Raw genomic sequence first — 22886 nt, 5'->3', positions numbered from 1 at the left:
CACAGACTAACAGATCTTCTTGTTTGTCACAGACATTTTTATTCATAGCCTCTGTAGAGGTCGAGGCCTGCTTTTGATTGTAATGGTAGTTTCGTTTGTTAATTAAGCCAAGTACAGCTAGGCAGCAGTTTTGGAACAGCATAACAAAGCAAACCATAACAAAGCAAACCACGTCTTTTGTCGCGAGTTTAGATTTTGATCTTCTTGTTTAGGATCTGTATTTGTTTTGGTAATGACTCTAAAAGATTAATGGTAATAAAAACTTACAACAAAAAGTACAGCAACTTTGGATAGTGTAATGCATTTTGAGAAATGTTTCACTTCAAGGTACTGTAGGTTTGGTAAAATATATCACCATTTATCCCCAAATAATGTGGAACCAATTGTCTCCGTGATGACTTTGTAAATAATATGTGAATAATATTGATATTTATTTCTCAAGTCTATCCTTACTTCTCATAACTGTAAATGGTTTCTACTTCCTCAAATTCTACCCAGAGTTGCCCTCGTTAGAGCATAACTGTTAGAGCATGAGCTGTTGATAGTTTAAAACATTTTGAGAAACGGTGTCCTCAAGTGAGAAGACTGGTCTTTGACAATTACCAAAGGTGTCCTGAGTGCTTTTAAGATTAAAAAACATGTACGTGTCAGTACAGGGCAATGTATACTGTGCACTAGAGCTACTTGCTGTTAAAGTCAAAGATCAGACAAACAACCATTTATAATGATCAATGGCCAGATTATCAGTTTATTGGAGTATGGCTGCTGGTAATGAACATGGACTTTAAATACAAAAACAGTTTGAAGTACATCTAGGTCTGTTATCAGGTACTGTACATACATGTAGTACACTGAATGATGGTAAATAGCTGTACTCTTTGAAATGCTGACATAGTCAGATTTATTTCTGCATTTTGAGATACGTTTCTGTAAGCAAGCAAATTGAGGTGATCTATTATTTTATTTTATTTTATTTTTTGGGGGGAGGGGGGCACTGGATGACGAAAAACCTCAAAAAGCGAGTACTGAAAGAGTTAACTAGATAAGACTTCAGAAGTTAAAATGATTTCAATAAGAACTTCACAGTGTTTTTTTTTTTCCATTTAATCTAATTTAAAAATTGTTAATTAAGTAAAAATTAGTAATTACTTGCATAAGTATAATGTCACTCCTTTACCATAATCCATTTATTGTACTGAATAGGAACGACAAGAGAAAAAAAAAGACTTAAGAAAACCTAATATTACATATTAAAATTAAAGTAAAATAGAACTTAAAAAATCCACAGTAATAAAAACTGCAAAAAAATATTCACAAAGACTACATGTACATCTGTACATGTAAGACTTAAAGGAACTGGAAACTTTTGCTAAAATCAAAGACCACGATTCCCACTTGTGTATTCCAACGTGTGCATGAAATAACAAATCTCAGAAATATGGACTCAATTGGTCATGGAAGTTGCAAGGAAATAAATCAACGAAAAAACACCTATGTTGCACAAATGCGTGCTTTCAGATGCCTGAAAAAGGCTTCATTCCTGAACTCTTTCTCAGATTCAAAATTTTTAGTGAGTCATAACTTTCTTCTCAAAAATATGTTTCTTCTGAGGGAGTCGTTTCTCACAATGTTTTCGCTATCAACAGCTCCCCGGTGCTTGTTAAAAAAGTTTGCATTTTAGTAATAACCAAACATGTCCAGTGCTATTTAAAAGAAACTAAACTCTACAACATTTGAAACACAATTTATATGGTTCTGCTTTACAAATCTGAATTTTTTTTTTTTAAAGGGAAGGTACATGCTTGGTAATTACTCAAGACAAACATTAACTTAAAAACTGACTTGGTAACGAGCATTAGAGAGCTGTTGATAGTATAAAACATTGTGGGAAACGACTCCCTCTGAAGTAACGTAGTTTTTGAGAAAAAGGTAATTTCTCTCTAAAATAACAAAAGACTTCTAGCTAGAAGTCTTTTATTCTTATCTGAAAGCACACAAATTTGTCCAACAAGGGTGTTTTTTCTTTGATCAATTTCTCGCAACTTCAATGACCAATTGAGCCCAAATTTTCACAGGCTTGTTATTTTATGGTTATGACGGGATACACCAAGTGCGAAGACTGGTCTTTGACATTTACCAAACGTGCACCTTCCCTTTAAACAAATTACATTTGAGTTGTTTAGCAATGCTTCAGATACTGATATGTCAACACTTTATGTGTTCATGTGATGCGTAAATGTTGCTTCGGTGTTTTTCATGCATGTTAACAACAGATACTGGAGCTCATACACATGTATGTATGTCCAGAATGGATACTGTTTTGCTGATTTAGTTGTAATTTTGTCCTGGATTAAAACATTTTCCCTGGTATTGCTTGTATTCATAAGCAAATTATTGTTGATATGCAGCATAACAAAGAGGCATCTTTATTCTTGACTCGCTTGCTGGAAACTTTCTTTACAAGAGTTTTATATGTGGGTCTAAAAATGATCAGTTAAATAAAAAAGACTACTCACTTAAATTCTCCAATGTAAACAGAGCAAACACAAAATAGTTTTTGAACCATACTTTGGCCAAGACCTGATACATGAATCTATGATTGCGAACAAAATCTTTTACAAATCTAACTGGGAAGAATGTTGTTTATCATATCTGTATCTGTACACATTGCTTGCAAACTCTCTCTTTTATTAAACAATTATGTAATTGTATAAATGTCACTCTATTACCATAAACCAGAAGTAAAATTGCTGGTTCATGGTGATGGAGTGAAATGAAAATAGAAAACAAATACATGTTCTCTCAAATATGTATTTTACATAATTTGAGACCAAATAAAACCAAATATGTATATTTTGTTAATACATACATTGCTTTTGTTTAATAATTATAACTACATAATTTAGGTCACTCAATTACATTGTTTGCAACTGACTCATGGTTACAGAGTGATACCTCATTTTGTACACAGATCTGCACCTCTCTGCAGTTCAACATGGATATTTACAATGAATTTGTAGTGTACAACTCTGTGTAAATGCATTTTTTATAGAAATTTTGTATCCTTTGAACATTCCTTTCACAAGTAGTGGTTGGGAAAATATATCATTAGATCATGCAAACAATAGACCAATCAGAGCAAGAGGTTGTTATTTTCAGTGAATTATTTCAATTCTGATGTGAATGTTGCCTAATGGTAGAAGGGGAGGAGGTAAGTCACTGAAATGACATAACAACATTAAAAGGATTGATTTTCTAGAGATCAATAATCAATTACATACTATGTAAAGATTGTATTCCTACCAAAATGTACATTTTTTTGTGAGTTGACTGAATTTGCTTCTGCAATCTGCTCAGGTTGGTTGAAATGGTTCAATGAAATGTTTTGTTTCCCCTTAAAAACAATTATAATTGTATGTCAAAAATGTTATCACTCTTTCTGAAATTTATGAGAATATAAAATTGAAGATGTTTTTGAAAAACATCCACATTTTTATGTTGTTAAATGCTTATTTCAGCTTGAATGTTATTGTGGTCCAGCATAATGTTTGTTGATGTCTTTACTCATGCTGATAGATTTGAACTGAACTGTTTGTAGCCACAACCAGATCACCAGCTGGTGCAAATGTGAGACCTAAGGGACAAGCACAATCCTTGATGATACATCCAATGTACTTGCCATCAGGACTATAATGATGGATATTACCTGATGATGAGAATGGGTCTCTCTGTACAGCAACATAGATGCTACCATCCTTGTCACAACACACACCATAAGGCCACCCAGACTGATTGATATCTACTGAGAATACCATTCCACCATAGTAGGTTACTGATACCAACTTATTGACTTTCCGGTTGGTGGTGGTGTAGATGAGTTGCTGTTGGTGGTTAGTCAAGTATCCACCAATTCGAGGAGCAGACAGTCTTCTGATGAGGGATCCATCTGGTTTGTGTAGGGAGATCTTTCCATTGACAAGATAACCCACTGCTATCAGATTGTTGTCATCCACTGCAATACATGATGGTTTACTGCCTGGATTGAACTGATGGAGGAGCTGATAATTCCTGCTGAAGATCTTGACTGTTTCATCATATAGAACAATGAGCTCATCATTTTTATTCACAGCCAAACTGATTGGTTTGGTAATACCTTGGATTGATAGTTTTTGTGAGACAACATAGGATTGAGGGTTGCTCTCTGCTGGTATTGTAATCAAGCTGGTATTATTCCAATCTGCCACAACAATATCACTGTTAGAGTATGCTGCAACATCCCTTGCACTAATCTCCACCATCTGTTGTTTCATGTATTTATTAATTTCTTGTTGTAATGTCCATTTATCTTGTTTGAAGTGTTTCATGGATTGAAATGGTGGCTTTCTAGCCTGAGCAGAATTTGTTGATTCTACTTGGTCATCTTTCAGCACCAGTCTCCCTAGAGAGTTCTGGTCTTCTTTAAAGTCCATATAAATCAACCCATCTGTTACTTTTGTTGATTTCTTCTCTCTGTATTCTTTGAGCTCTTGTAAGAGTTGTTCTATGTGATGTACAATCTTGATCCGTTGATCCATGAGTTGATTTACCTCATCCTGCTTGTGCTCTGCTTTGTTTATCTCTTTGCTGTTTGTAGCTCGTGCAGTTTCCATTGTCTTGACTCTGTCTTCATAAATCTGTTCTGCCTCTTGCATCAGTTTCTGCTTCTCCGCTCTGATCCCGGCAGCTACCTTGGCAATCTCCTCATCAGCCTTCTTTGTGATTTTCTCTTTGGTAGCAGCAAACATAGAGTCTAGTGTCTTACGGGACATGTCTATTTCTTGAATGGCATTGTTGAAGGTTTTGATTCTCTGTCTTAGTTCTGCTAGAAGTTCTGTGGCATGTTGTTTACTTTTGTCTGAAGCTTCACTCAGTTCTATTACAGGGTGCGTTCTGTGGTCTTTAGCAATGCAAGTTGAACATATCAGTTTCTTGCATGTTTCACAATACAGGATAAGATCCTTGCCAGTATGCTTGCTACACTTGGAAACAAACTCCTGACTGGGTACTTGTTTTCCTTGCTGCTGTTTCAGTCGGGCTTCCTGTGTTTCAATTGCTTCTATCAGGGAAATGGATTTAAAATCTGTTTTCAGGTCATCAATGCCATTTTCAATTGTTAGAGTTTCCTGCCTACACACTGGACATGAAAGCATTGTAGTACTTGGACTATTCTGTCTGAGTTTTTGAAGGCATTCAAGACAAAATGAATGAGAACATTCCAGTAGTTTGGGTTGCTTGAAGCGTCCACCGCAAATTGGACATTCAAGATGATCCTGACTTATCTTTGTTAGCACTGACTCAGCTGTTATATTTGATGCCATTTTGTTGGAAGTTGCTTCAATGACGATCTGTTAAGAACACAAGAAATTGACTCAATTTGATGAGATCCTTCTACATAACCCAGTACTTTCCTCATCAATGCAAGACGTGTTTTCATGAACATATTACAATCCTGGGCATGAAGTTAAAGATTTTTAAATTGACTGATTTCATGACTAGTTTTGATTTTTGTTCTACGTTCTATGATGACCAATCACATAGGTAATTTACACTGTCACCCTAAACTGCATGTCAATACAGTTACAGACATATCACAAGATCAAAGAAGTATAAGACTTGATGCCTCTTTTGCAGGTTGCAATACTTGAGCAGGTATGTAAAGTTGGAGATGTGGGAGGGAAACCCCAGTCAGGGAAAACCCATATAATGAGGTAGGGACACAAAACACATGCCACATGCAAGGCCTTGGGCGATGATTTGAATCAGGGTCCACAAAGGTGAAAGATAGGAAAAGAAACCACTTAGCCAGTTTGATTTCAAATATGGCATGCACCAAAACAAATCATAGTCTGCAAAATGATCCATACAAATATTCTTGTCTTTGGTTAAATATAGAGAGTGCTACTTTGTTTCCTTCCTTAAAAGGCGCACTTATTCCCCCCCCCCCTCTCCAAATAGATAGACAACAGAACAACTGCCTCATGAATATTTTTCAGACCCTAAAGAATCCTTTACTGTTACTAGGCAGATTTGAGAGCTAAAATAAAAAGGGTACAGGAATTTTGGACCAGTTGTGATCTACAATCCCGGCCTGCGCACCATGGCCCCATGGCCCCTTTCAATGTTGGCTCTCCTTGCACAGTCTCAGCAAGAAAGAAACATTGACACCCCCTACAAAAATAACATCCTTGCTGTTTTGAATATTGTTTTAACTCTTTGGAGTACATTGTGGTCAGAGCAACTACCACAAAACAAGTCAAATTGGACTGTTATTAACAGTCATAACTTAAACACTACAACCCCCATACTGTACATACCGCCCTTATCTGGTTGTTTCGAGCGATTGTTGAGTTTTCGTTTGAAGTGATGGTCAACAGGGGGTGCTATTGATTTTTGTTTAGAAAAACATGGTTAAACGTGTTCTGTTTTGGGGGCTTTTTAAAAATGTATCTGTGCACCAAAGGGTTTTAGCGCTGTACTCAGCAAGATATAAATGTTGATTGTCTGTGCACATTCATACTGGTTTTAAAGCCTTCTTTCCAAGTTGTTTTTATTTATTTTTTATTCACGCTGACAAATTTCAGACAATCCCGACCCTCGTTTGTGCCCCCGCTTCTCAGCCCCATGCCCCCTTTCAGTGTTTTCTCTTCTGGCTCTTCCTTGCACGGTCTTCGTTGCTCCCATCAACATTGAGCAGGGGGACGAGGGGAGAATGTTTATTGTAATGTAGTAAGTGGGTGGTCCAAGCATTTTGGCCGGGATTGTAGCTTGGGGTTGTTGACTGGGGTTGTTTTTGGATGACCTACATGTACGCCCTGAAAAATAGTTCTCTTAACCAAGAGGTGTAGAGACATTAGTTAAAAGTTGATGCTGAAACCTTTGGAAATTTACACGTGAAGAGGTGTTTATATTTGAAGGGAGACTAACTCAATGAGCCTTGTGACACCCCTTTGTCAATTTGAGGAGAGGCAACAATTTTGGAGTCAATGGATAAGTTTCCTTTTACTGTAAAAAGCTGTTAGACTCCCTATTTTTGAATGCTAACATACATGTAGTTGTCTGGTGTAGCCTAGGGCTCAAATTTCTAAAAACCTGTAATCATACCATTTGGCTGAACGCAGAAAAAATCCTGCTTTGCAGAAACTGTTTACCAGCCAACAGTTTAATAAGCTTTGTTGCCACTGGTGCCCTTCTGGTGTTTGCTGAGCAGCATTGGCTGAGCAGCATCGGCTGGACAGTAGTTTTGATAACTTAGCATATCTTGTACTGATCCCAATTCATAGAGCATATACAAATGTAAGTACAAAATCTTGCTGAGCACTGAAAAACCCTGCTTAGCAGAAACCGGTTACTCATCAACATTCCGTCATTTTGATTATTATTAGTATTATTATTCATAGTAAAACCATATCACAGCGTTTATAATAGAAAAAGCAATATATTAAAGCCATTGGACCCTTTCGGTAAACAGTATTGTCCAAGGCTCACACTTCGTGTATCACAACTTCTATTCTCAAATAACAAACCTGTGAAAATTTAGGCTCAACCGGTCATCGGAGTCAGGAGAAAATAATGGGAAAACCCACCTTTGTTTCTGCACGTTTTGCCGTGTCATGACATGTGTTTAAAATAAATCCGTAATTCTCGTTATCGAGAATTGATATTGTTTTACTGTTTTCTCAAAAAGTAAAACATTTCATGGAATAATATTTTGAGAGAAGTTTTTCACCACTACTTTCTCTAAACCCTGTAAGTTATTTGTAAATCTGTGAACTTTTATTTATTGTTTTGTACCGAAAGGGTCCAATGGCTTCAAACATGATGCAAACAAAACAACAATAGGAAATCAATTCGGAAAAAGGTATGTTTTGAGAACCTTCTGAAACACATCCACTGATAGAGCACATTTAATATAGGAGGGTTCTCATGCACACTAAAGCTGCTGTAACAGTGAATGTATGATCTCCTGCCTTACTACGAGTCATGGGAAAAGTAAGGCGAAATGGATCTGCATTGGAGCGAGGATTTGTACGCAAAGGTCGATACAACTCAAGACATTCATTAAAGGAACACGTTGCCTTGGATCGGACGAGTTGATCTATAAAAAGCATTTGTAGTTGTTTTTTTATAAATTGCATATGTGTAGAAAGATGTTTTAAAAGTAGAATACAATGATCCACACAAGTTTGCCTCGAAATTGCGTGGTTTTCCTTTTACTGTGCGAACTAACACGGTAGGCCATTTATGGGAGTCAAAATTTTGACTCCCATAACTGGCCGACCGTGTTAGTCGAAGAGGTAAATGGAAAACTGTGCAATTTCGAGGCATGTTTGTGTGGATCATTGTATTCTACTTTTACAACATCTTTCTACACATAAGCATTTTATGAAAAACGGTTACAAATGCATTTTAAAGACCAACGCGACCGATCCAAGGCAACATGTTCCTTTAACCCTCCACTTCAATTGGTGCCTTTTTGAAACATGTTGATACACCATTTGAAACCATTCAAGTGAATGGTTTTGAATGGTATGATAGCTGTGCACACAGTTGGTTCCCCAATGGTGGTGCAGCTGGTACAGAATCCTATGAGGATTGTTTTAAGTGGTGCATCAAGCAAGGGCGTCGATCGCTACTGAAAAGTGGGGGGGGGGGCGGGCAAGCAAGTTTTAAAAATACCTTACATTATTTTCACTCATACCATTACCTTAAAGTTTAGATTCTGTGTTACACGTCTTCCCGCCTATTTTTTGTTTGACAAGGAGGCGAGTTACAGGGGGTGATAATTGACAATAACATCATCCGATGGAGTTTGGGAACTTGTTTCCCTCATGTAAAACCGAGATTCTATCAAATTCAAACATCGTATGCACAGTCTTTTTTAATTGTAACAACATCGCGAAAAATTATTGGGTAAAATTTCGCGAATTCTTTATGTTTTTGTTTCCTTTCTTTTCCTTTTATTTTAAGATATTTTACCTTCAAGTTTACTACATTTTGTTACTGTGTGTGTATCAGCTTACCTGAGCCGAAATTGCCGTCCGGCGCAATTGCTCAACTCAACCCCTCTCTTTCACACCGTTTTAAAACATTTTGATTTATAGGGCCTACAGGTATGTATTTGCTATAGCTGTCTTTATTTAATATGTATATACTGTTTTTGTGAACGTTGTTGTCTTTGAATCTTTGGCCGAATAAATAGTATTAAAGGCAGTGGACACTATTGGTAATTACTCAAAATATTTTTTAGCATAAAAACTTACTTGGTGATGAGTAATGGGGAGAGGTTGATAGTAGAAAACATTGTGAGAAGCGGCTTCCTCTAAAGTGAAGTAGTTTTTGAGAAAGAAGTAATTTTCCTCGAATTTGATTTCGAAACCTCAGATTTAGAATTTGAAGTCTCGAATTTAAGCATCTGAAAGCACACAACTTCTTGTGACAACTGCGGCCTATACACATATCAGCTTTTTATGCCACAGATTTGGCTTTCTGCAATTCATGTGTCTACTAAAACAAACTCATTATCCTTAAACAAAATCAGACAAAATCAACTCTGATAATAATAAGCTGAAAATAAGAGTAAACTGTTGGGTAATGTACTTATCCTTTTGTGAGGTAGTATTGGCTTTGAAAAGCCCTTTAGTTTGGTCTTGACTTTTCAAACAGTTCACTCTGCTAGTCTAGAGCAAAGAACATCACTTTAACTCAATCCCTGATTCTGACTAATCTTATAATCAACTTACTTGAATTATGACAGAAGAAGATTGCTTGAAACACAGCATCCAATCTGTTAGATGAGTAGGATATTCAAGCAATGATCCGTTGGACTTTTACACAGTGACACTCCCTACCTGGTACTGGTATAAGTCTGACTGTGAACATTGCAAAATATGGAAATACCAAATTCTATATTTAAGTCTTTGTGTTGTGTGAAGTAAGTGTAGTATGCATGGATAACTTTGAGTCAGCTTTTCAGATTCAAACTAGGCAGGGTATTCTTATGATAAATATCAATATTGTACTGTTGTGTTTAGGTCACTAAGGTCTTACATACACTGGCTGGTTCTATGCTTATGAAATGAGTGGGTGTATGGGGCTTGGGTTTGTTACTGTAGGATCACCTCGTTGGCTGTACATTGCGCATTATGTGTAGGTTTTGTCTCAACTTAAGAATCATCCCAACTATAGTTGGGACTGGTCCAACTTGTGTTATGCCGGGTGCATTGTGCCTGTTTCTTTCACAAAATCAGGCAAACCCAGTCATACTGAAGTTAGGCTAGTCCCAACTATAGTTGGGTTGATTCTAGAGTTGGGATGGGACCAATGTACTTTGTTTTACTACCAGTACTACGATATTGTGAGCCTGGAGCATTAATTCAATGTTCATTATTAGACCTTGTACCTAATGCCAAACTACTTCTAATTTCACAAAGTGCATATATGTTTGTCTAGACAAAATTAATGGACAAACAAGGAAGGTGTTTGGGACACAACAAGTTTGAATCATAACAAACATTTACTATATCGTTGCGGTACCAGCTGCCAATGCATAGGACTTGACCTGCCTCTAGCTACCGGGCTATCTCGGTAGTTTAGTTGGTAAGACACTGCTCTAGAATTGCAAGGGTCGCAGGATCGAATCCCACCTGAGTAATATGCCATCTGATATTTGTTCACAGAACTGAGGCAGTACTGAGTATACAGTGCTAACAACCATCGGTGTATGGGTAAAAAAACAAAATTAATACTCTTCATCCCTGATGCAAATTATAAGTTTGATTCATATTGAAAGGCGATTGAGAAGGGCTAGTATGTTTTCCTCATTCTAGAGTAGATCTGAACTACTAGGCCAATGACGATCCAGTGACAAGGAGCAAGTTTGAATCATAATAAAATGCTATGGCAATTGAGATTAGCTAGTCCCTTTTCCTCATTCTGGAGTACATGTAGATATTAACTGCAAGACCAATGAGCTCACCCAGTGACAAGGAGCAAGTTTGAATCATATTGAAATGCTAAGGCAATTGAGATGGATGTCCACCTTCCTCATTCTAGAGTAGATATTAACTGCAAGACCAATGAGCTCACCCAGTGACAATGAGCAAGTGGAGTACATGTAGATATTAACTGCAAGGCCATTTAGTTCAACCAGGTACAATGAGCTTTCAGTGTCCAAGGGGGAAAGAAATGAACCTCAGACAGCAGATGGTTCTCATGAATGAGATTCTGAACATGATGCAAGGATCATCATTGGTTGGAATTCTACTGGATTTCACTTTCACCTCATCTTACTCTTTCTCATCTTTGTTCTTTACAGAAGGAGAACTCAAGTCTAGTTCAGTGTTTTGAGGATGAGGAGTGTGGGAGTCTAAAACTGAAGGAGATGATGTCACTGCTGGAGCATGAACTAGTCCAAAGAGTTAGGTATGAGATAAGAGGAACCATGTGGTATGTCTTAATTAGAGTCAAGAAATAGGAGTGCAGACAAATCCACTGCCAAATGACATTTTGCTCATTCTAGAGTAGATTTTAACTGCTAAGCTAATGAGCTCACCCAGTGACAAGGAGCAAGTTTGAATCATATTGAAATACTGAGGCAGTTGGGATAGTAGTCCACCTTCCTAATTCTAGAGTAGATCCTAACTGCTAGGCCAATGACCTCACTCAGTGACAAGGAGCAAGTTTGAATCGTATTGAAATACTGAGGCAGTTGAGATGGTAGTCCACCTTCCTCATTCTAAAGTAGATCTTAGCTGCCAGGCCAATGAGCTCACCCAGTGACAAGGAGCAAGTTTGAATCATATTGAAATACTGAGACTGTTGGGATGGTAGTCCACCTTCCTTATTCTAGAGTAGATCTTAACTGCTAGGCCAATGAGCTCACCTAGTGACAAGAAGCAAGTTTGAATCATGTTGAAATACTTAGGCAGTTGAGATGGTAGTCCACCTTCCTCATTCTAGAGTAGATCTTAGCTACTAGGCCTGAGCTCACCCAGTGACAAGGAGCAAGTTTGAATCATATTTGGTAACTTTGGATAATGATAATTATTTATGTTACAAAAAGGTTGCATTTGGTTTTATCTTTGTGATGCTTACACTCTGTGGAGTTTGCTTTGTTCTACATATGTTTAAGAAAAATCATATTCTTGAATATTGTAAAAGTTATTGTGTTGACATTTGAAAGTGTAGTTTTGTAGTTTTTCAATGCTATACATTAAGTGGACCTCTTTTGTTCCTCACTGTTCAAGCAGGTATCACAACCTGTCTCTTTCGTGGTTTTTATTCTCATTTTCAAACATTATTGCACCAACTCATCATTTTAGTCTAGTAGTCTAACCTCATTCCCAAACTTCTTGACCCCCAACAGTTAATGTCAATGCACCATACCTTCAGAGAGAAGAAGGATGTGAACTATTGGACTGATGATGAAGTGCAAGAAGATGTGGTGGTGAGGAGACGAAGTTTGTTTCGGTTAAAAAGAATTCACAATAACTATGGATGTATTGCATCAGTGAGACAAGGTCAAATAATGAGGTAGGAGCTTGTGATAGTTGCAATGGCATTCTTTCCAGTAAAGGTTTGCGGTAACACCATGTAGTGATAATCTCTAAGTGAATTGGGGTGGTTCTGAAAAGAACCGTTGGTTTCAACTTGACAATTTGACCGGTATGCTCATTATACATGGTGTTATTTACCACAAACCTTTACTATATCATGTTTTAACCATGCAAAGTTTCAAATCCTAATTAACGACATACTTGTTTTCTTATCTGAACATGAATACATTCACAAAACTGTCAAATCAACCTTTCTAAAGATACAAATAAAGTTGTATTTGTAAGGTTTTCAAATATTAAAATTTTGAGCTAGCTTTTATACCAATAATGCTTCCCTATGTTCACAGGTTGACAGACAAACTGATATTATCAAGAATGAGATAAATCATCACACTAAGTTTGGTCGTCAGGGAGCCAAGCAGGCTGTGGTCTGTGGTGCCTGGGATACTCATTGGTTGCAACTCAGGCCAGAAGTCCAACGAGTTGGCCGTGATTATTGCTGCAGTTTGGGTGAGAGGAGAGCACCAGGGTTTGAGTCTCTTGACTGGAATCTGGATGAAGCTGTTCATGCATCAACCAATAACTGAGTTTGTGCTGCTGGAATTGGATTAGCAATGAAGGCGTGCCATGGACCCCAAAGTACTCCACGGCCATTGCTGTAGCTGATAAGGCAACTGTAGCAACATGTATTGGTCTTGTTGCAGGTATTGCTGCAGTTGCTGGTGTTGATGGCCTTGCTGCTCAGAATGTCAACAAAACAACACAAGATGAGGATAGTAAAGATGACAACCATGAAGCCTTATCATGGTAGGGATTTACCTTTATACACTGATGTGTGTTAGCACTGTACACTCAGTACTTTACAGAGTTCTGTGGAAAAAAGGCATATTACTTGGGTGGGATTCGAACCCACAACCTGTGCAATTCTAGAGCAGTGTCTTACCAACTAGACCACCGAGATAGCCTGATAGCTAATATGCTGAGTAAAAAGCCTGTGATTTCTTTTCATAGATCCTATGTAAGCACTGAACACACAGTGCTGCTAACACACATCGGTTCATTAGGGTAAACAATGTAAAAGTTAATTAATATTCTTTATCCTCGTTACAAATTTCCATCTACGGTACAATAACATGTAAAAAGACATCAAATAAACCAATAACTAATGTTGTACCATCCCATTATTACATGCTTTTTTTAATACTAGAGTATTGGAATGAATGTAATCTTCCAATAAATAATAATGTTACATCCCTTTAAGATATGTTTCTTGAGAACTAGATGATGGATGAATGTACTCTTCCAATAACTAATGATGTACAACCCCTTTAAGATATGTTTCTTGAGAACTAGAGGATTGGATGAAAGTACTCTTTCAATAACTAATGATGTACAACCCCTTTAAGATATGTTTCTTGAAAACTGGAGGATTGGAATGAATATACTCTTCCAGTAACAAATGATGTACAACCCCTTTAAGATATGTTTCTTGAAAACTAGAGGATTGGAATGAATATACTCTTCCAATAACCAATGATGTACAACCCCTTTTAGATATGTTTCTTGAGAACTAGAGGATTAGAATGAATGTACTCCTCCAATAACCAAACGATTCATGAAATCTAGACGATTTGACTACCCCCCCCCCCCATTAAAAAAATTGTCCATAATTAGTCTTTAGACGTATGCTAATACTTATGTATTATTGGAAAGGTATGTTTAAATTATCAATGAACGATTGGAGGGTATTAAGTAATTACTTAGAAGTATTGATTTGTTTACACACTACGTGCCAATTGTTTGTGTAGCTGTTGTAATTTTTTTACCCTGATTGATTTCTGACTTGAGCTCTGGCTTGTTCCGAAAACTAAAGAAAATCTTGATACATTGCATACAAGCCTGTAGTCATAAACAATTGCTAAGATCAAAAAAGCTTACTTAACAGAAACAGATGACCAGCCAAAATGCCAGAAAATGTCAGTGTTGCAACTGGTGGCCAACTAACAATTTAGCAGTATTTTTTAGCTTAACGGCTTTATGAAATTGAAAGGATTATGGCCAGGGCTTTGATTTAAGAATGGTTCTTGATTGGGCAATACTTACCAATAAGTTTCATATTAGACAATAAAGGACTCAACGCTGGTGTTCACTTGTGTTCATGTTACATTCATGGCCAAATTTCTTAAAGCTGTCAAGCAGAAAAAATGCATAACAATTTTTTTTGCTAAGCAAAAAGATGAGTCGGCCACCAGTCAGTGTAAACCTAACGTAATTCGTGTAACCAGTGCCTGTAAAGCAATATTTTCTGTGCTGTACTAATTTGTTTGTGCTTACAGGTTTAATTGAATTGGGCCCTGTTAATTTTGCATCAATTCTACTACTGGTTTAACGTTGCTGTTACTATCATGCTACCACTATCTTTAAGGTCAAAGTTAAGCAATTCATCATGACGCAACCATTTTATTTGTCTTTAATTCAAACCAGAGAAACAAAAAACAAGGCAAACAAGACTTAATGAAATCAGCATAAGAACTGTCATTGTCACTGTGGGCGTCAGGGACCCGACTGTTGCAGCAAAGTCAATAATGCCATAAACATTCTCAGGTTGGTTTTAGTTGAAACGAAAAATGTTCATTCATTCAACAGTTTTTTATTATTTAAACCTGTTCGGTTTCTTTACAAACTTTATCGAAGTGGCAAGAAATTGTTGCTGTGCCGAATTGATTTAATTAAAAAAAACAAGTATGCCATGAAATTGTTTTTGGTTTTCCCCTCGTGGTTATTTTCTGTTGATCAGTATCGGCAAGCCAAGCCGTTTTTTTTGTTCTTCCGTTTCGTTTTTTGATCTTTATTGTTGTTTTACTTTTTAGTTACCATTTTAGTAATCTTAGTTGTTATTACTTCTCTATTGTTTGGCTATTGAGTTATTGTTGTTTTTTGACTGGTTGTTGGTTTAGACGTTTCATTCGGTTTTGTTTCGGTCATTGGAGAGGAGTGAAGACGCCGTCTGAAAAAAAAGAAAAAAAAAAAAAACAGAAGGAGAAAAAAACAAACTTCGTTGAGCATAGAGGGAGCAAAAAGTTTCAGTTGAATTTTAAAAACCTTTGAATATTTCGATTGTTCCAAGAGCACTAAATTTAATTCATCACTACAACTTGACTACAGATTTAATTGTACGTTATTGATGACTTGTATACACAACTAAGGCAGCCTTCTTTGTGTGTTTTTATTCAAGCGAGGACTTAGTCAAATCTGGATATATATCATTTTTATACTACTACGATTTGATGTACACACTGTATGCTATTTAAATGAAACTTGTTATTCATCAACTAGAGAAATGGGTTTTAAAAGTCTTCAAATTAAATTATTACCTAAGCTACACGTCTATAGACTGGCCCCTTCTTAGTCATTTAGACCCTTTCCAAACACGCGCATATGGAACCAGACCCAACATTCTATGGCCATTGTAAACACAACGTGCCTGCATCCTGTCTGTTAATTTTCGCACAGAATTCAAGGTTTTCTGAGCTGACGAAGTGTTCAACTGGGGGGAGGAGAAATATGAACGTAACTTGCTTCAAACCAGATGTTTATATCTCAGTGTGAGTCAAGGAAGGCCCATGGAAGAGAGCAATTGAAATACATCAGGTACGTGAATCAAATTCAATTTGTAGAAATGTGCGCGCGCTCAATTAACAACAACATAAAAGGGCGCCCTCTGTTATTACTTATGTAGGTCCTTTCTGACACCAAGGCTTGGGTTCCAACTCTAGCCCTCTTATTTAATGTAAACCTGTACCAAATGTGCACGTTTTCTAACTTACCGAGAAAGCCAAGCTTTTGAATAGATAGCGCTAAAAACAACAAGTCAATAACGTCAGATGCTGGTATTGTTCAGAGTAAAGAAGTTTTGTCCTTATGACAGTTTCCTCGCTAAGCATGCAAAGGAACAGGAGGTAACTTTTTAGCTTTGGTGGTCTTTGACGTAACCAAGAAATTCCATTTGGAAGTGGGAGGGGGCAAGCAAGGGCAAAGACATAATTCACGTGTTGGGGCTTTGATGTGTTGGACCATTCATTTTGAGGTGTTTTTGATCTCTTTTGGAATGGGTGCACGGGGCCAGGGTTCTGCTGCCGCCCTCGCCTCCATTGCGCCGCGGGTGCTGGTTGTTAACATTTTTTGTAATGCTTGAAACTTGCCTCAGAAGACATTAGAGAATCAAATCCTAAAGCAAACATTGATATGCATTTTCGTGTAGACATAATTGCATGGGCAGACCTATTTGCTGTATAAAACAATATTTTATGATGTGTTGGACCATTCATTTTGAGGTGTTTTTGATCTCTTTTGGAATGGGTGCACGGGGCCAGGGTTCTGCTGCCGCCCTCGCCTCCATTGCGCCGCGGGTGCTGGTTGTTAACATTTTTTGTAATGCTTGAAACTTGCCTCAGAAGACATTAGAGAATCAAATCCTAAAGCAAACATTGATATGCATTTTCGTGTAGACATAATTGCATGGGCAGACCTATTTGCTGTATAAAACAATATTTTAATTGCACAAACTAAAACCTTGTAAAAACTAAATATTCCGGAAAGAAAGTTAACTTCCAAAAAAGTATTTTAGTACAATAAATTACTAAACCTTAAAATATTTTAAAAACGCTGGTCCATTAATGAATTTTTCTTCTCCAGTGTGGCTTTGTATTTTGGTAAATAGATTGATTTCTTTTTAAGTAAAAAAAAAAAAATACTGTAACATCAAAAGGAAATTTGTCTTTTTCGGCGAGGCCGGCATTCGAACTCGGATATGTCGTTTTAAGTGTGATAATCACTGCACCTTAACTCATTGAGCTAGTGTGGTAGTGCTTTTATTAGAGTACTATTGAAGTCTCTTATGGTCTGTTGTTCACGTCCCAGTGATCAAACCACCGTCCCACAATGCACCTGGATTCATTTGCCTTTATCAGATTAAAAACCGGGTCTGGCAAGCACCAACGTGCTAGGGCGATTCGTTAGGCGCTGGTACTGTCTCTGAATTCCGAATCGGTATGAGCCACCGGTTCCGAGTTCGATCCCGGCCCCTCGCAATAATACGAAACAAGGCATTAATTACTGGGAAAGACACCAGTATGGTTTGGGAGCCGCTTTGTTTACCCTGAGCGAGGGGGGCAAGGACTGCTAGGGTTGAGAGATAGGGAAGGATATACTGTGAAGTCGGTTGTCATACCAGAAGGGTGCTATATGGAAGCCGGTAAGGGGCCTCTGTTAGTGGTTTATGTGTTGCGCGGACCATAAATTGCAATGGGGGAATAACCCGAATCGCGGCTCCTGAATACCTGACAAATCGCAGAGTAACTTTTTGTTTTTTATTTTGATAATATTTTTCTACACAGTCCCAAACAAACATCAATTGACGGGGAAGATATAAAAACAAATTAAATAATAATTATCTCGTCGCGACAATTTATTTTTAATGTTTGTTTGGGTATGTTTGGTGTAAAAAAAACAATTAGGCGTTTACCACCTCAAGCAATTATCGAACAAACAGATGTTTAAAGACCTTGTGTAATCCTTTGTTGTTTTTGGACTTTTAAAGTTAGAATCATATAGTATAAAACAGAACTCGGGTAAGTACTGAGTGAGTAAACAGTGCTAACACACACCGATTGGGTAAAAAACAAAATTAATATTGTCTATCCCCGATGCAAACTTAACTTATATTAAATTGTTTGCAGTACCCGCTGCTAAAACATTGGATTCTAAATGCCTCAAACCACCGGGCAATGTCGGTGGTCTAGTTGGTAAGACACTGCGCTAGGATGTCAAAGATCGTGGGTTCGAATCCCAGCCGAGTAATATGCATTATTTTTTTTATTTTATCAATTTTTTTTATACAGAACTTGGGTATGTACTTAGTATTTTTTACAGTGCTAACACACATCGGTGTATATGGGTAAAAACCAAAAATAGTTAATATTTGTTATCCCCGATACAAACTTAACTTCTATTATATATTATAGGGTTGTACAAAATTCGCTAAGCTTGCTCCACGAATTAACAACACTGGCTTACAGTCTAAGCCGTATCATTTTTGTTCTTGTAATTTTTAAACTTTCAAAAAGATCGGATTGAGATACGTATCATCTTGAAGCGACTAAGTTTCCCATTAGGCACACCGACCTTCCAGGCCCCTTGCTCACGGTCTAGGAAACAATGTCGCTTTTTGAGATTCTCTGGCCAGAAAATGTAAGATGTCTCGACTAGATAGTCGTACTTTTTTGGGACCGTTAAATTGACATAGCTCCCTCACCGGGCTAAGTCGTTATCCATTGTTCTTGTCGGGGCTTTTTGTTCAAGAAGTTGATGGAGTCCCATGAGGTCCAATGTGATATGGACTTTAAATTAAATCTCATTCCAAGGGAAATCCTTAGCTTGGCCTCCATTGTTTTTTCCTCTCAGCCTCGATATGAAGGTGCTAAGACAGAGTGCAAAAATTGTTGTTTATTAGAAGTAAACGAAGAAGTGGGAAGTTTTCTGTAATGTGAAATGGAATATACGCCGACTGTACACGTGTGTGTACTTCTGAAGGATTTAACTTGTATTTGAAAAACTTATTGTTCACGCCTTAGAAAAAAAAAAAAAAAAAATCAAATTTTCCAATAATTTCGCTCCTCAGCAAATTAATACTGGGCGACCCTCCATACTCTTATTCGTTTTACCAAGATGTAAACTCATGTGGTAGGCCAACTACTTTGATGTTCTTCTGTAATGTGATGATCCCTTGATAAAACTTTCTTGGTTTTCCCTCTGACTAGGTTGCAATACCACAAATATTCTAACTAGATCACTCATTTATAAAGTGTAAAACAATTAAAATTTAAGGTTAAATTTTGCGAATTACTGATAGTTAGAAACTGCTAGTGCCACAATTTTCTCTCCTCTGAAACCAATTGTAATCAAACCGAGGCAGAAAGGGAAATTGGTTTGGTCCCTTAGTTCTAACTTCAAAATCTGTATATGTTATTGTTATTGCAGTCTGGATCACGGGGCGACAAAGAAAGATGGAAGGTGCTTCGATTATGGCTCAGTGGAGATTGGTTGCTTTTGATACTTATCATGTGGTAAGTCAAACAAGATTTTTATTTTACAATATGAAATCCTAAAACAATTACATATCTAGTCAAATGCTGAATGGTTTGGAAAACAACTGCGTGGCGTGTTTTTTCCTTAGTGGCAATCAAGTGAATTTAGAGACTGTGACAAATTAGTATGCATATGGCTATGTATAGACTTTAGAATCCCACTTTGAATCTTATTATTATATGCGATGAAAGTTATATAATACTAGAATGGATGTTTCAGTTTGCATTGTTCTGATGTAGCAGTCAGTTCGTACTATTCTGAAATCGTACAGCAAGCTATGGGTTAGCCCGGTATGCATGCGTTCATTGTGAATAGCATCCAGTGCCAATTGTATTCTAACAATGGTCTGTCTGCCAATAGTGCCAGCTCTATATTACTTCCAATATAGCTATGTCAACCACTGCTAGTACCAGAAAGGGTTCTTAGGCTGGCTCAGGTGTTTTGACCCTTAACCTTAAAAGAGCAAATAAGTGTATCCAAACATATATGGAAGGAATAATGTCTGCCCCCCCCCCCCTTTTCGTTAATTAAAAAACATTAGTGTGTGGGTAAAAAACAAAAATAATAATGCTTAAAAGCTTGAATTCGTTTCAATATATTTTGTTGTCATAGAAAGTTCTGAGTTGAAAAAAATGTATCCAAACCTATATGAAAGGGATAATGCCCGGCCCTATTCTTGTTAAGTATTTTGAAAATTTCATTTGCTTCGAGGGACCGTGTTCACATAGGGACCGTACCAAACTTTGTTGGACATGATTAAAGGTTGTCTGAACTTATATAACACTATACAAAAGATGGTTTCAGTTGGCGTGGCTTTTGAACAATGGTGTGGTTGCCAGTTCCTTTGTAACTAGTCTTTGCTTCCTATAGATATGTAGATCACTGCCAGTAGTACGAAAAGGCACTTTGTCAGGCTTGGATATATATAATAACACATAGACATGAAGAAACCAATGTCCACTGGTAAACTCTTTGAAAATTAAGTGCAGATTAAATATTGAATTGTACCCATGAGCCTTTCTATGCAAAAATCACTAATGAATTAAAACAAATCTTAAAAGCTTGAATTTAGCTTTGGAAATAATTGTATCCAAACTTATATGGAAGGAAAAGTACCTGCCTCTGTTTTTGTTCATGAAAAAAAAACATAATTTAAAACAATGCTTAAAAGCTTGAATAACGTTTAAATATGATTTGTTGTCATAGTGTTTTTTGGGCGTGAAATAAATGTATCTAAACCTATATAAAAAGAATATTGCCTGGCCCTATTCTTGCTAAGTATTTTGACACTTTCATTTGCTTCGAGGGACCGTGTTCACATAGGGTCCGTAACAGACTTTGGTTGGATATGATTAAAGGTTGCCTGAACTTAGCATTGTACTGGTCTGGTCTGTTATATAACACTACAAAGGTTGGTTTCAGTTGGCGTGGTTTTTGAACAATGGTGTGGTTGCTAGTTCCTTTGTAACTAGTCTTTGCTTCCTATAGATATGTAGATCACTGCCAGTGGTACGAAAAGGCACTTTGGCAGGCTTGGATATATATAATAACACAAAAAAAGGAAGATACCAATGTCCACAGATAAACTCTTTGAAAATTAATTGCAGACTAAAAATTGAATTGTACTCCTGAGCCTTTTGTTTTTGCAAAATTCACATATAAATAAAAACAAATCTTAAAAGTTTGAATTTAGTTTTGTAAATAAGTGTATCCAAACTTGTATGGAGGGAAAAGTGCCTGCCTCTTTTTTGTTCATGAAAACAAAAATTAGTTTAAAACAATGCTTTAAAGCAAAGCTTAAATAACGTTTAAATATAATTTGTTGTCATAGTATTTTCCTGGCGTGAAATAAATACATCTAACTGCTTGGCCCTTTTTTGTTCAGTATTTGACACGTGCATTTGCTGCGAGGGACCGTGTTCACATAGGGACCGTAACAACTTTTTTTGTGGATATGATTAAAGGTTGCCTGAACTTAGCATTGTACTGGTCTGGTCTGTTATATAACACTACAAAGGTTGGTTTCAGTTGGCGTGGTTTTTGAACAATGGTGTGGTTGCCAGTTTCTTTGTAACTAGTCTTTGCTTTCTATAGATATGTAGATCACTGCCAGTAGTACGAAAAGGCACTTTGGCAGGCTTGGATATATATGTTATAAAACAGAAAAAGGAAGATACCACTGTCCACTGATAAACTCTTTGAAAATTAATTGCAGACTAAAAATTGAATTGTACTCATGAGCCTTTTTTTTTTTTTTTTGCAAAATTCACATATAAATTTAAACAAATCTTAAAAGCTTGATCCATTTAGTTTTTGAAATAAGTGTATCCAAACTTATATGGAAGAAAAGGTGCCTGCCTCTTTTTTGTTCATGAAAATAAAAATTAATTTAAAACAATGCTTAATAGCTTGAATTACGTTTAAATATAATTTGTTGTCATAGTAACTTCCTGGCGTGAAATAAATGCATCTAAACCTATGAAAGGGATAGTGCCTTGCCCTTTTTTGTTCAGTATTTGACACTTTCATTTGCTTGAGGGACCGTGTTCACATAGGGACCGTAACACACTTTTTGTGGATATTACGATTAAAGGTTGCCTGCACTAAGCATTGTACTGGTGTGGTCTGTTATATAACACTACAAAGGTTGGTTTCAGTTGGCGTGGTTTTTGAACAGTGGTATGGTTGCCAGTTCCTTTGTAACTAGTCTTCGCTTCCCATAGATATGTAGATCACTACCAGTAGCACGAAAAGGCTCTTTGGCAGGCTTGGATATATATAATAACACAGAAAGAAGAAAACAGTGTCCACTGTTAAAATTTTTGAAAGTTAATTTCATATTAAACATTGAATTGTACTCTCAAGCTGGTTGTTTCCTAATAAATCACTCATAAATTAAAACAGTTCTTAAAAGCTTGAGTTTAATTTTGCAATATATCTGTTGGTCTTGTTTTTTCTCTCCCATGGAATAAATGATATCCAAACTTATATGGAAGGAATAATGCCTGCCCCCCCCCCCCCCTCTTTTTTCTTTCATTAAAAAACATTAGTTGAAAAGCTTGAATTACGTTTCAATATATTTTGTTGTCATAGTATATTCTGCGTTGATTTTTTTTTTCCAAACCTATATAAAAGGAATATTGCCTG

At 36.8% G+C, this 22886-nt stretch overlaps 2 protein-coding genes across 2 annotated transcripts in view; one reads left to right on the top strand and one right to left on the bottom strand.

The window, feature by feature from the left end:
* Nucleotides 1-15348, top strand: part of LOC139949514 (uncharacterized) — a 266216-nt gene extending 250868 nt beyond the window's left edge. The window contains exons 12-14 of the transcript XR_011787552.1: nucleotides 11354-11460; nucleotides 12404-12570; nucleotides 12941-15348. The gene's annotated coding sequence lies outside the window, so the exon portion shown is untranslated. The remainder of the gene's footprint in view (nucleotides 1-11353; nucleotides 11461-12403; nucleotides 12571-12940) is intronic.
* LOC139949756 (uncharacterized) lies at nucleotides 887-5357 on the bottom strand. The gene has a single exon (XM_071948291.1). The coding sequence runs from the start codon at nucleotides 5355-5357 to the stop codon at nucleotides 3561-3563; it is 1797 nt and encodes a 598-aa protein (XP_071804392.1). The 3' UTR covers nucleotides 887-3560.
* Nucleotides 15349-22886: the final 7538 nt, after the last annotated feature.

This window comes from Asterias amurensis, chromosome 17, assembly GCF_032118995.1.
Source record: "Asterias amurensis chromosome 17, ASM3211899v1".
NCBI lineage: Eukaryota > Metazoa > Echinodermata > Asteroidea > Forcipulatida > Asteriidae > Asterias > Asterias amurensis.
Note: the sequence above shows the minus strand (reverse complement) of the source record. Positions and strands in the feature narration are given on the sequence as shown.

What these genes read in the sequence shown, in the direction of transcription:
- LOC139949756 (XM_071948291.1), bottom strand. Translation starts at nt 5,357, where the DNA reads ATGGCATCAAATATAACAGCTGAGTCAGTGCTAACAAAGATAAGTCAG.